The sequence below is a fragment of the Pygocentrus nattereri genome, chromosome 1 (assembly GCF_015220715.1).
Source record: "Pygocentrus nattereri isolate fPygNat1 chromosome 1, fPygNat1.pri, whole genome shotgun sequence".
NCBI classification, from domain to species: domain Eukaryota; kingdom Metazoa; phylum Chordata; class Actinopteri; order Characiformes; family Serrasalmidae; genus Pygocentrus; species Pygocentrus nattereri.
Window position 1 is genome coordinate 45,540,430 of NC_051211.1, and position 14,746 is coordinate 45,555,175.

Consider the following 14,746-nt stretch of genomic DNA (forward strand, 5'->3'; position numbering starts at 1 on the left):
GACAGTGATCTGGGTCTAATATGTTCTGGTAAAGCATAAAATTCAAGCTTTTCAAAATTTGCAATTGTTTATTAACTTGTCACATTCAAGTAATAAAGTGGCTGATTTCTCTCAACATGCTGTTTTAATTAGTTATTCATTATATTCTCAGGTCACACTCAGGCTCGGCTGGTAAACGGCTCTGACTACTGTTCTGGTAGAGTGGAGCTCCAGTACCTCAGTGAATGGGGCACAGTGTGTGATGTAAGCTGGGATATGAGAGCTGCCAGTGTCCTCTGTGGTCAGCTGAATTGTGGGAGTGCTGTGTCTGTGCTGGGGTCAGACTGGTTTGGGGAGGGGAGTGGCCAGATCTGGGCTGATGTGTTTGATTGTCAGGGGAACGAAACACACCTGTCAAAATGTCCCATTTCATCATGGAGTCGAACTGCATGCTCTCATGAACAGGATGCTGGAGTCATCTGCAATGGTGAGCTCTCAGAGTCATTTAGTTACATGTGTCTGGCTCTAGTCCTCACAGGCCAAAACACTGCAGACTTCAGCAGTGCCACATTAAAGACACCTGATTCAGCGCATCAGCTAAGTAGCAAGGCCTTCATTGACTGAATTGTTAGATGAGGGTAAAAGCTAATCTCTTGGCCTGGAAAATCCCCAGTTTGACATGCCTGATGTAGTCCATGGTAATACTTTATTTTGAGTGCTCATTTGTGGATGATTAATAAACTCTTAACAAAGTATCAGTAAAACATCAACTGCATATCAGTGAAGAAACAGTAGGAAGGCATCTAAATACATTGAGGTAAATATCTTGAAGATGTACTGTTGATACATTGCTTACATTAAGTAGATGTATTGTTGATATGTTAAATAAAGTAGACTTAATGTTACTGCTATTACGCAAAATCTAACCTTACACCACCTCACCAGAAACCTAACCCAGTTAAGCTCCAGTTAGAGAATGGTGACCTGTTACATGTTCAGCCCTCTTAGGTTAACATTTACAGAAATGATATTTGACACTCCAAATAAAGTGAAAAACAACTGAATTCAACAGATTATAAACACACTTTATTGATATAGTTTATTAAATGTCCTTTGATAACATACTGAATGTATTCACTGAAGCTACGTTGTTATCTTACTGAAGTACTGCTAAGTGTTTCTTTCATCTTAAAAGGACCACTCTTACTAATGTGTTGTAAAATCAAAACATGCTGATTTCTTTTCCTCTTCAGGTTCCTCTCTGGCATTTTATGAGGGGAGGGTGCAGTTGTCTGGAGGGATGGAGTGTGAGGGGGAGGTGGAGGTGTACTTCAGGCAGGACTGGAGGAGAGTTCTGCTGGACTACTGGAGTGAGTCTGTGGCCTCTGTCGTCTGCAGACAGCTGGACTGTGGCTCTGTGATCAGCTTCTCCAGCTCCTCTACATCCAGTCCTGAACACAGTCACATGTGTGTGACGGGTTTCAATTGTTCTGGAAGTGAAGCACATCTGGGGAACTGCAGCAGCGCTCAAGCAGTCAACTGTAGCTCCAGAGAACAGCTCTCAATCTCCTGCTCTGGTAAGAATTACAGTTATAATTACAGTTAAATATGAAAAATAGTTAATGAGCTTACATATTAATTTTGTGTGTGTGTGTGTGTGTGTGTGTGTGTGTGTGTGTGTGTGTGTGTGTGTGTGTGTGTGTGTGTGTGTGTTTGTGTGTGGGTGTGTGTGTGTGTGTGTGTGTGTAGGTAAGCTTAATCCAGCTCATAGCTCCATCAGGCTGGTTGGTTCTGGGGGAGACTGTGCAGGAAGGCTGGAGGTTTTCCACAGTGGCTCATGGGGGACAGTGACTGATGACTTGTGGAATATTAAGGATGCACAGGTGGTGTGCAGACAGCTGCAGTGTGGAGTGGCCCTCAGTGCTCTGGTACCAGCTCAATTTGGACCTGGAACTGGACCCATATGGATGAATGAGGTGGAGTGTGAGGGGAGTGAGACGTCCCTGTGGAACTGCACATTTCAGCTGTGTGGAGAGGATGAATGTGGACACAAGGACGACGTAGGAGTCGTGTGCTCAGGTAAAGTGATATTAAATTTGTACAAGTAAGCAAAGTTTAACATTATCATAGAATGCTAGATATCTAACAAAGGACTGAACTATTTCTAAAACATCCATAAATATGTCTGATAAAAATCACAATTCTCTCACCAGAGTTTAAAGAGATCAGACTCACTGAGGGCTGTCAGGGGAATCTAGAAGTGTTCTATAATGGATCCTGGGGTAATGTGTGTGTAAATGGGATGGATAAAGAAACTGCAAGATTAATTTGTCAAGAGCTGAACTGTGGAAGATCTGTCAGTGAGTCCTGGTCCAAAGCAAGAGTGGAATCAGCTCCTAACTGGCTGGATGATCTGAAATGTAGGAAACATGACTCCACTCTGTGGCAATGTCCATCTTCACCCTGGAGACAGAACAAATGTGACAATAGCAACGAGGTGGCTCACATTGCTTGCTCAGGTAGGCAGCTTGGATTAGTTTTGTCTGTTGATATTAATATATTATTTTCTGTTATTTTTTGAAAAAAAAAAAATTAAAACAGGCTTAAATATCTAAATAAGGAAAAGTTCAGTGATTATTAAATTAATCAATGTTTACAGAAAAGGAAAGTGATCATGTGTTACAGCATATGAAATGCTATTCATCCCTTCATCACAGACAGTGTTCAAGTAAGTACACATGCAAAGAAAAGTACAGATGTCACTGGTTTTGCACCTCTTCTTCACATAAATGTCATTTCTTTGTTTCAATTACAGTGAACATCTGTTTTGTGCAATGTGACTGTATTGTCGAGTTCTATGACTATACTAGCTCATCAGTTCATGTCTCCTCATGTGTGTTGTGTGTGATGTAGATCACCTTCCACTCAGATTGATGGGAGGAAATGGAAGCTGCTCTGGGAGGCTGGAGATGTATCACAATGCTGAATGGGGGTCTGTCTGTGATAATCAGTGGGACATCAGGGATGCTCAGGTGGTCTGCAGGCAGCTGGGCTGTGGGCCGGCGCTGAGTGCTGATGGGAGTGCTGTCTTTGGTGCTGGTGAAGGGCCTATCTGGCTGAACAGAGTGAAGTGTAGAGGGAATGAGATTCACCTGTGGGACTGTCCTCATTCCCTGAAGAACCACTCTGACTGCTTCCACAGGCAGGATGCTGGAGTCACCTGTGCAGGCCTGCTAAATTTTTGAGTTTCCAATCAAATCATGTTTATCCCAGTGTCAATTAGCTGCAAGGCTTTGATTCTGATACTTCAATTCTCAAATGTTAGAACTAGAATACCCCTTTCTTTAAAAACCCATTTGAGAAGTCAATGAGTGTCTTTTGTTTCTGTATTTGCAGAAAGGAATGGGCCCTCCATTATTACTCTCACAAAAGCTGCTGCATCCATCACCACTGGTACTGTTTAAATGATCAAAAATCTCTATGAATTGATTGTTCAGTGCTCTAAACAGCTACTGTATTTCTTTGTATTTTCATGTCCAGTGCATCAGACATCAAAGAGGACAGTCACTCCTCCAGCTGTTCCATTCATCTATGCAGTGTCTCTCCTGGTTCTGGGAGTGCTGCTCTTCCTGGCCTTAGTGCTTCTGGTTGTGCTGTTTTACCAGAACAGAGTGCTCAGGAGAGGTAGAGAGAGTCAGAGATCATCTACAATCCACTTTCTGTACATTCTCTAAACATCATTAGTCCTTCAATCTGTCATCAGTCTTCTCTTCTACTGAACTGGTTTAGTGTTTCCCTCTGTCTCCCTCACAGGGCTCTCTAAGAGGATGGAGAACATAGTCTATGAAGGCCTGAGAAGAGGGCACGAGGGAGTCTGTGAAGGCTTGAGTAGGGGCACTGAGAGAGTCTATGAAGAGATTGACTGCAGACTCAATAATGAAAGAGCCACTCAAAATGGTTAGTGTTCTACATGAAACTTACTGTGGTGTATTTTTACTCATAATATTGTAAGAGAAACTGCATTCAGTTGGTCAATGACAAAAGTTCATATGTATTTTTAGTTGGTTTATTTTCAGTGGTCCTCTTTAGATTAAATAAACACTCAACAGACTCTCAGTAACATGTCAACAACATATCCGTAATATAGCAGGAGTGAATACATTCTGCAGATTATCAATGGACTTTTAATTAACAAATAAAAATTTGTTTAGAATCTGCTCAATTTAGTTTTTTTTTTTTTTTTTTTTTGGATTGTCCTACTTCATATCTGTAGATGTGATCCTGAGAGGTCACTGAACATGTAACAGGTTTAATGCAGACCATTTCAACAACCTCAAAAAGATTAAAAACATCAACATTTAATCCTCAAGATATTAATCTCAATGTATTCAGATGTTTCACAACTGCTATTTTCTTATTTGGGCTATTACTGCTTACCACTGTAAATCTTTCATTACATTTAATGTGATTAAAATAAAGTAAAGATCATACCATTAGTTTCAAGGGACACACAAATGAAATATACCTGTTTAGAGTTAACTACAGAGTTACAGTAAGACTTACAGTATAGAGAATTGAGAATGTCCATGCAAATGAACATAACTTCATAATGAACATTTGACCAGCACAATGTAAGGCTCAAGTGTTTTTCTGTAGATAGCCACATCTGTGTGGTCAGAATCTGTTTCTGGTTAACAATGACATATTGAGTTAATAATTCAGGCACACAGACCTTCATCCAAGGAATACTTTTCCCCCAAGAGATTCTGAAGAGATGTTGTCACTTGCAGATGTCAAGACATGACTATGTTCACAGGTCAGCTTAAGTAGTCACCACCATGGTGCTCATAGTCAGATACTCACTCAAAGTTTAAATGCAATTACTTATACTTTTAGATAGAGTGCTGATTGGAGTGCAAGAGCGAAGCAGGAGTCATGTGATCCTCCAGGGGGTTCTGGGAGATGGAGTTCAAAGAGACTTAAGGGCTGTAGGGAGTCGTGACAGATGCCTATGAGATTGATAGTCAATGGCAGAAAAATTACAGAGGCTCATAAATCCCAAGAAATGTTGGAAAGATTCCTTAACAAGTATAATAAATTCTGCAATTTGATTTGGCAAGGAGTTGGTAATTTTTTTCAACCTCTGCATGCTTGAGATAGAAAGCAGGAAAAGCACAGACACCTCCATGAAAGTCAGCATTGGTTAGCTTGTCACTATTAATGTTAGTAATATGAGTGATAATTTCAACATTCATCACTTTATGGTGACTGTTACAGATTTAAATGATTACTGTGCCAAATCAAGATCTGTTCACTGAAGTGCTTGAATAAAACATGTAATGTGCTCAACATTTGTTGCAAGATGATGTGCCTTATTAATAAACAAGGCAAGACCTTACAGTTAATATCAACAGAAAAAACTCAAGTAAAACTGCAATACCATTACTCTGCTGAAAAAACTACAGAATGCCTGGCTAGTAACCAGAAAAGTTGTTTTCCTGTTTAAAAGCTGTATGAAATAAAATTATGGAAATCATTTTAATCACTTAATTGCTTTTTAATCAGATATTTGTTTTAATGATCCATTGACATTACTGTACTCAGATGTAAAGTATGGTATTGATACTATATAAAGATCTACAGTAAAGCATTAATGATGTGATATTTGAAATATTTCACCGGGTTCTCCAGTTTCCTCCCACAGTCCAAAGACATGCAGTCAGGCCAATTGGACATGTTACATTGCCCCTAGGTGTGAGTGTGTGAGTGACTGTCTGTGTCTGTCTGTCTGCCCTGCGATGGACTGGCGACCTGTCCAGGGTGTATCCTGTCTTCCGCCTGATGACCGCTGGGATAGGCTCCAGCACCCCCCGCGACCCTGACGGAGAAGCGGCTTAGAAAATGGATGGATGGATGGATGGATGGATGGATGGATGGATGGATGGATGGATGTTCTTAAAATCTTAAACAACACATTGTATAAAGATTCTATTGTAAAACACTGTTGAGAATATAGCAATAGTGGCTTAGAAATAACAAAATGATTTAACCATTTGTTGATTCATAAAATGAAATTTGCCAGAACCTGTGTGTTAATTTTTTTACATTTTTTTTTTAAATCCCATCATAAGTATCTGTGTTTCCATGTCTGCGTTTGCCAGCAACTGACTGGACTAATATTATTTCATGTTGCCAGCCCAGTTCTCAGTAACTACAATTACATGACAGCAGTGGTTTGATGTTACTCTAAGGTTGCCACTAAAATGTGATCAGGTAAACAATGCTGTTCCTTCATCCATTTGGGATTTTAGTTGTCTTAACCCAATTAAAATGTGGTCCAGATCAATACTGGCCAAGCTTTTAGGCATGTTTGCTACATACTGTGGTGCTTCCATAGTACTATACATGCTATGAGAGATTTACATTTACAGTATTTGGCTGACACTCTTATCCAGAGCGACTTACAATTTGATCATTTTACACAGGTAGGCGAAGGCAGTGTTAGGAGTCATGCCCAAGGACTCTTATTGGTATAGTGTAGGGTGTTTTACCCAGGCAGGGATTGATCCCCAGTCTACAGCATAGAAGGAAGAGGTTTTACCCACTACACTACACAACCACATATCTGAGATAAATGTCAGAGTTCTGCTCTCCTCTAACAGGAAGTATCCTCTCTGAAGAACAGCATTCAGGATATGAGAATGTGGATGAGGAACTTCTCTCAGGTAAGAGTTATTTGTTAAACTCCAACTAAAAAAATATTATAATCCCCATTTAGAATTTGAAAAACATGAATTTTAAATCAACATTTCTTAAGCTATAGTAATGCTAAGAGACAAAAACCATGAATATAATTATTAAAGACAGAATGGTTTAAACAAAAATCGAAATGGAGCAATAAAAGCTTGTAATGTGAACACAGCCTCATTTTAATTGATGAACAAAACCAGCAGCATTAATGTTTTACTGTGGAAAAAAAGAAAATGGTTAGATTTAAATTACAAATATATCATTGTATTTTGTTTGATAACAGAGGATTCATTTTCATTGTCATTTTGAAACATTCATTTTGGAGCACTGTGGTTATTGGGGCAGTAGTGGGCTGGAGGTTAGGGATCTGGCCCTGTGACCGGAAGGTTGCCGGTTCGATCCCCAGGGCCGACAGTCCATGACTGAGATATCCTTGAGCAAGACACCTAACCCCCAACTGCTCCCTGGGCGCTGTGGATAGGACTGCACACTGCTCCGGGCAAGTGTGTGCTTACTGCCCCCTAGTGTGTGTGTGTGGTGTTTCACTTCATGGATGGGTTAAATGCAGAGGTAGAATTTCCCTGGATGTGGGATCAAAAAAGTATCACATACTTATTACGCATAAACAGACTATAGGTTGTGGGCTCATGCGGGTGGATGTTATGGCTGGCTGAGTGGGGCAATTCTTCCAAAAAGACTTTTTAATGTCATGGCTTCAGTCTCAGTTTTGGCTTTAATTAAATTTCAGCTAACTTTTATACATTTTATAGAGCAATTAGCTAACAATATAATGCTGGCACACATATAAAAAATGATGTTAGTGGAGAAGCTGAGCTGCTATGCTTTTTTTTTTTTTTTTTTGCCAGCTTGTCTGTCGATAGTGACTCATTGTGTTGTGCCATGTACAAGTTCTTCTTGGCTTTGATTAACTTAAAACACACACAATTTTATTTTTACTTTGCAACATTGAAACGTTTATTTTTGCTGTTGGATGTGTGGACGAACAATAAGTCTGGAGGCATCAGTGGAGGGGATTATAGCAGGAGTTGTCGAGGACCACATGCACAGCCCAAAGTATGCAGGTGCAGGTGGGCATGGCCTGTGGCTAAAACAGGTGGATGCGGTTTTGCAGATCAGAGTGGACAAGACTCACACTAGATTTTGTGGGTGTGATTACTTGTTGAATCAGGCAGTTTAATAAATACATTTATTAAACATTTATTAAACCATTAATTAACCCTTTAAGCCTAATGGGTGATGTGAGCTTTGAGTGGCTGTGATGCATTTGGGATTGAAAAGTAATGGCAGTAAAATTACACAGACACATAAATCCCACATAAAGTCATGTGTCATTTTTGCTACATTTTGTGGTGCTTCCATAGTGCTACACATTATCACAGCTATATGACAGAATTCTGCGCTCCTCTAACAGGAAGTATCCTCTCCGAGGCACAGCATTCGGGATGTGAGAATGTGGATGAGGAGCTTCTCTCAGGTAAGAGGACTTGATACTCTACTCCACTGACAAATACCACAATGACCATTAGAAATAAAAGAAGTCATTATAAATCCATGTTTTATAAGCTACAGTAAAACCAAAACCATGTACAGCTAATGTAATGTTTTTAAACATGGCACACACATTTAGTCACCTTAGTCTCTATGTAGGTTGTGCTTTATATGATTTTCTAGTAATTTAAATCAAACATAATTTTCCAAAAATATCACTACTCGTTTACTCACTATAAATTTTGTAAGCATTTTGGCAGTTTTGCCTTTCATTTTTGTTTTTCTTTTCTTTTCTTTTCTTTCTGACCTTTTGGCACTTTTTACAGAGGGTGGGTCTTAGAAGAGGGCTTTCACCTTCACTATCTATAGGTCAACTGATTGGAGTGACAGGTCTTTAGGTGTTGTGTTAAGGTGCAGCATGTCTGACATTATGAGCAATGTGTGTCATATTTCTTTAAATTATTAACGTAACATATGTTTATGGGTCCTGTGTTGACCGTTATAAAAAGATATAACTATTTCTTTGACAAACACATACCTAGCTGTTTAAGAATGAACAGAGCTGCACCGCCCTTTGAGTTTGTAAATGGTAGCAGTAGCTGTCCTCTAGTGTTACTTAAATATCTACTTAAATATCTAAAGTTAATTCACTGTATTAATGTGCATGCAGTGATTTGGATCAACACATTCTGTAAACAAACATTCAGAGATCGAAAGCCTGTTTCAGTGAATGACCTGGAAGCAATCTGTGGATATAAACAAGAAGAGACTTTATAAATCCCAGAACAGCCGACCATGACATATCGACTTTATTCCCTTCTGTAGTGATTAAACATGACTGTCTGTCAGCTAAATCACAGCAGTAGTAACTCGTAGCTGGTAGTAATAAGTGCTAATTTCCACTCTTTATGATGTTTAGCCAGTGCTACATTATTTTCACCCACAGCAATGCAGATTCAGTGATTTCCTGACTCAACACACCTGATCAGCTCAAGGAGGGATTGATAATCAGTTGAGGAGCTAGATCAGGTATTTCACAGTAAGGAATAGTTAAAATAATGTTGAGCTGCAGGTCATCACCCTTCAGCAGACACTGCTTGTAAGTTAGCTCTAGCAGCTTCAAACCCAAAATATGACACAGCCTTCTTCATCAGCTTTTTTCCCTAAATATATACATTTTCTAAAATATATTTCACATTTTTTAACACAAAATGCTGAGTGTGTGCTATCATAATAAATATGACGAACATTGCTCATAATGTTGGGCATGTTAGCACAAATCTCCCTGGCAATACTACACTGAGTGCAAAGTGCTCTGCTGTGGTGGAGGCAGATCATAGCTGTCAGTGGGGGTGTGGCTATGTGTTCAGACCTGTCACTTCAGAATAACTGACCAACAGAAAGGGCAAGCAAGTGCCCTCTGAGACACACCCGCTGATAAAAGTGCCAAAAGACAGGAGAAAAAAGTGCATGCAAAAGTAAAAAATATCACAAATAGATAAAAAGAAGACAATAAAACAAAACCTGGCAAAACATTTATTTCAGACTGAGAGAAAATGATAGTACTTTTTATGAAAAATGAAGTTTGATTTAAGTGTCATTTTTTTATTTGCAGCATATTATGAACATTTGGATACTTAAACATTTTACTTGTGGATTTTATTATTTTATGTGGTGCAAAATTAACTAAATAGAGATGATTCATCTTTTGATAAGATGATCAGATTTTGAAAATTGCAATAAAATGATGATATTAAAGCCTCTTTGAATGAGTATTTTATTTTTACACATAATTATTGGAAATACATTATTTATGTGCAAATTACACTTTTTGCAGAAAAGTCTGTGACTGTAGTAAAAGCAGATTATGATGACGTCACCACCAGTGGTTTGATAAGTAAGTTCTTTTATTATCTTTATATTAAACCACAGTGTAAAAAATGACTGCACTGTTTGTAAAGTCAGTCTGCTTTTATTTGATTTAGGTGAATCAGCAAAAGAGGACACAGCAGAGAGCTATGATGATGTCATCACTGCTGGACAGATCTATGATCATGTAGCAGGTGTGTTTTTATGTTATATATAAACAAAATTATAAATATAATAAAGATACAATAATCAAATAACCTTTACTTTCACATATTAAGAATCATCCATCCATCCATCCATTTTCTAAGCCGCTTCTCCGTCAGGGTCGCGGGGATATTAAGAATCAAGAAATAAAAATCAAATAATACTGAAGATAATTTAAGTAAACATTAATGGTTCTAATGCTAATGTTAGGCTCATAACGATTTTCAAAGATAATGAAAAACAGCTGATAAATACTGCTTGCAGACTACAGTCATTCAAAATGTAGCTTTCTACATCCTATCTGTGTTTTGGTGTAGAGGACGTAGCAGATATGTATGATGATGTCATCACTGCTGATCAGATCTCAGCTGTTGTAACAGGTGTGTAACAATTCTGTGATCTCAAATATGAACATAGTCACTGATGATACTGAAGCTGTTTTAATGACATTTATCTCCACATCTTGACAGAAGACATGACAGATAACTATGATGATGCTGTTACCGCTGGACCAAACTCCAACATTGATAGGTAGGTTTTTCCATAATACATACATCATTTCAATGTTAAAAATAATTTCAACCTAAAACTTCAACATAGGGAAATATCTGGTTTTTTTGCTTATTGTTAAAATGCCCACTGCTCACCAGCCTTCTGGACTGGCTTGACCACCACTGAGCTTCATGCTGTACAACATTGTGCAATACTTACTCTTATGAACTGACCCCCCCGATTATGTTGATGATGCTACATAAACTAAAACCAAACAAATTAACCATTGCTCCACCTGTTTTCCCCGTTTTGTACTATAATACTTTATACTAACGCTGTTTGCTATCCTGTGTCAACCAGAGGGGGATGGGTGCCCTTCTGAGTTTTGTTTCTTTCTCTTGCTCTTAGGGAATTTTTCCTTGCCACTGTCGCCACTGGCTTGCTCATGGGGGCTTGGACTCAGATTTTTTTTTCTGTAGAGCTGCTTTGTGACAACAGCTGTTGTCAAAAAGCGCTATATAAATAAACGTTGCTTGCTTGCTTGCTTGCTATTTTCCCATGTTGGTGAAGGGGGTGTTGTCTATGGTGCTACATTTCAGATGTTTAACAGTGTGGAGGGTGGAGTAAGTGCACAGGATGTTTAGCAATAAATGAGTCTTATCAGTGATAAATAAAAAAAAAATGTGCTTTTTATTTTTATGAAAAAAAAATCCTAAATCAAAAAAAGTGCAGCTACTTTTATAGAAATATAAATGAGTAGGAACAATAAGAAACAGTTGATTAGTGCCACACTGCTCTGTAGACAGGACTGGAAGTAATCAGTCCTCTCTACATCTGTCTGACTGTGTTCTAAGAGTGATGCGACAGTCCAGATCCTCAAAACTAAAACAGAGTTGTTTGTGTTTTTGATGGTTGTTGTTTTTATTTAAGGGCACTGTGTAGATCTGTAGAACTGAAGGTTCTGATGGGTTGGTGTCCAGAGTAAACATAGTAAATAATGGACGAGTGAAATCAGGTGTGTTTGGACAGCAGCCCTCCAGGACCAGAGTTGAGAGTCCTGCACTAAAGACCACCATAGAGAGGAATCAGACTGAAGTAAACTCATTCAGTATTCACTGGCAGTTCTGTAACTTCTTCTACATCTTAGCATTATGGAACATCTGGAACATCTTAGCATTATGATGGAGTTTTGATAATTATGGGAAGAAAAACAACTGGAAAAATGTATTGGAAGTGAAAATATAAGAAAATAAAAGAGAAAAAAAAACTGCCTAATAAACATGCTTTTTATTTCTGTGTTTTTAATTATTCTTATTATTTTTTATAAATTTTTGTATTAATCCATTATATAAATTTTAAATGTATTGATTTTACAGATTACTATGACTTGTAGAAGGAGGCTTAGATGGAGATGAATCATGTGAACAAGAGGAGAGCACACACCTAGACACACCTAGTGTCCTTCGAGCACAAGAAATGATCACAATTCAGTATATTTTACTGAGCATAAATACTGCTGATTATAGCTTCACACATCATAAACAGAACATGGGATTTGACACCTGGATGATTATGTATGTATTTATTCATATTCATAGAAGCATTTTGTTAAAAAAAAGTGCACTTTTTTTAAATGAGCTGCTAATTTAACCAACTGAATGTGTTTGAAAAAGAAAGTTTCAATTATCAATGTTGACACTGAAAGTCAAGCAGCTCCTTATAACTGTTTACAGAGCAATTCTAAAGCATAATTATTCACTTAATAATACAGTACAGTGTAAGAAAGGGTGTCTGGTATTTGTCTTTTTGCAAGCCCCAATGGTTGTGAAATTATTATGCTAATAATTTTGTATTATTATTAGAATCTATTACTGCACTTTGTAAACAAATGTTCTTTATAGAACAAAGAATTGTTATATATATATGTATATATATATATATATATTTTTTTTTTTTTTTTTTTTTTTTTTTTAACTTTTTTTTTTTTTTAACTTTTTTACCATTTTAATTTGCATCTGTTTTTGGTTCAATTGGTTGTTGCTTGGTTCAATTTTTGTTTTTTATTTTATTTTATTTTTTTTATCTTTTTGCATTGGATTAAATACTGTATGTTATTTTTTGCTAACATGTGCATTTGTTTCATGCAACATTTCTAATTGCATTTACAATGAGAATCACATCTTCACCTCAGCTTCAAGCAGAGGCAGCTTTTCAGGGTTTATCAAAGTAACATTTTTTTTCCAGTCATTGTGTGGGACCTTGTACCCTCTTAATAGTTTGGATTTTTTGTTTCTGTTAGAGTTTTGGCTTAAACCTGATGAGAACTGGTACCTAAATTAACTGCGCACAGAACTCTTTTCATCTTTTGAGGACAACAGGACATGGAGGTGGACTGGCTGTCTTTCTTCTTAAGGACATTTTCAAGTTCTGAAATATTATCTTTTAATGTGCTTGGCAAAAATCACAGCACAAAATGCTGGATTTATCCCCGCCCCCTAGGTCTCAAGGATGTTTTATGACAGTTTTTGTAGGATTTTCTTTCTAGTGGTGGACTTTGATTAAGCATTGTTTGTTGGGGATCTGAATATTAAAAGGCTCCTGTGACATTGATAATTCCCAGAGCACAATGGACTTTTATTACTTGAAATGTGTCTAAATGTGTCTATCCATTCCCATTAACGTTAATCAACATAGGCTAATGTTAGCCTTTAGTGAATAAGCCAGCTAAACTAAGTAGCTTTTTAACTTTGTAAGCTGAATAACTGACAAGAAAGCATGCAGTACCTGCCAGCAACAGCTACTAAGAGCACCTTAACCTCATGGTGAAAAAACATTTTTTTTTATTTATACATAATGTGCAGGAGTAGAAGCAATTTAAAAAATAATTTAAAAAGTGTGGAGGTGCTGTGTCCTTCACCCTGTTCTCCTCTGACATGGTCTGCCGACATGGCCTGCTGTTAATGTGTGTGTCTGTGTGTGTATGTTTGTATATGTGTGCAATTGTGTGAGGGTGGACAACATGGACAGGCTGTTGACTGGCTACAGCTGCTAAAAGTACCCTACAGTGGAATTTGTACATAAAATTTTATGGCTGTATTGATAAAATTAAAAAAAAATTAAAAGAAAAACAATAATGAGGTGGGTCCACCAGGCCCCCTGAGTAACGTAAACATGAACACCATACTATATCTATAAATCTATTAAAATATGAAATCAGTCACACATTGATGCTTCTTACTTGTGCGAGAAACAACAAGAATGTAGCAGCATCACATTCACTGCTGCTGTCATCATCATTATACTGGTATTTTGCAGGGTAATGCTGCAATCCACTAAAGCTACGACAAAAACAACAACATGTACAGTTTACTCAAGTGTTCAAGCTTGAACTCAAAAACAACCTTCTCAGTTTCAGTGGTTTGTCAGCTGACGAGAAGCAGACAAAAAATAGGTTTGGGCATTCAACAAACAAATAATAATCCTAATCCTAGATGAAAAGAACCTCTGTGTCTGCATTTTACCACTGCTGACTACTGTTAATGTTAACATGCAGTGTGTGCTTTAAAGTTGCTGCTCGGCCGAGAAACTGTCAGCATCTGAGAAAGTGAGAGCTCAAGGAGTAGATGTTTGTTCACTGGTGCTGGTGATTGTGGAAAATGTGGAAAAAACTACAGTGGCACTACAGACCCTGATGACCCGGTGTGCCCCCCTGCCAGCATGTGTGTGTGTTTAGATTTTTATGATACGATATGCGAAAGTGATATGAGCATTTGTATTTCTGAGGTTAATAACTGTCCGTACAGCAGTAGCGGAACTTTTACCCAGCATTTATATACTTGTTTCTTGTGAAAAGGGCCTATTGGAGTAGCGTGTGCATTTCACGCTTCAGGCACACAAAAATGTGACACTGAGATGGTGCCCCAAGTGGACCAACATGTGTATT

The 14,746-nt window shown here is 37.9% G+C and overlaps 1 protein-coding gene across 1 annotated transcript; it reads left to right on the plus strand.

The window, feature by feature from the left end:
* Window positions 1-255: 255 nt before the first annotated feature.
* Window positions 256-12,672, plus strand: LOC108444123 (scavenger receptor cysteine-rich type 1 protein M130-like). Its single transcript, XM_017725106.2, has 16 exons — window positions 256-466; window positions 1,233-1,556; window positions 1,729-2,058; window positions 2,193-2,498; window positions 2,639-2,707; window positions 2,893-3,207; window positions 3,376-3,432; window positions 3,520-3,663; window positions 3,793-3,936; window positions 6,642-6,704; window positions 8,162-8,224; window positions 10,076-10,135; window positions 10,224-10,301; window positions 10,629-10,691; window positions 10,782-10,842; window positions 12,180-12,672. Exons 1-16 carry the CDS (start codon window positions 256-258, stop codon window positions 12,187-12,189), a joined length of 2,298 nt encoding a protein of 765 aa, XP_017580595.2. The 3' UTR covers window positions 12,190-12,672.
* The last annotated feature ends 2,074 nt before the right edge of the window (window positions 12,673-14,746 follow it).

Bases quoted from the DNA above. Each gene is read 5' to 3' on its own strand.
- LOC108444123 (XM_017725106.2), top strand. From the start codon at position 256: ATGAGAGCTGCCAGTGTCCTCTGTGGTCAGCTGAATTGTGGGAGTGCT. The intron at 3,937-6,641 runs GTTAGTGTTCTA...CTCCTCTAACAG, and splicing joins TGAAAGAGCCACTCAAAATG to GAAGTATCCTCTCTGAAGAA. The intron at 10,136-10,223 runs GTAAGTTCTTTT...TATTTGATTTAG, and splicing joins CACCACCAGTGGTTTGATAA to GTGAATCAGCAAAAGAGGAC.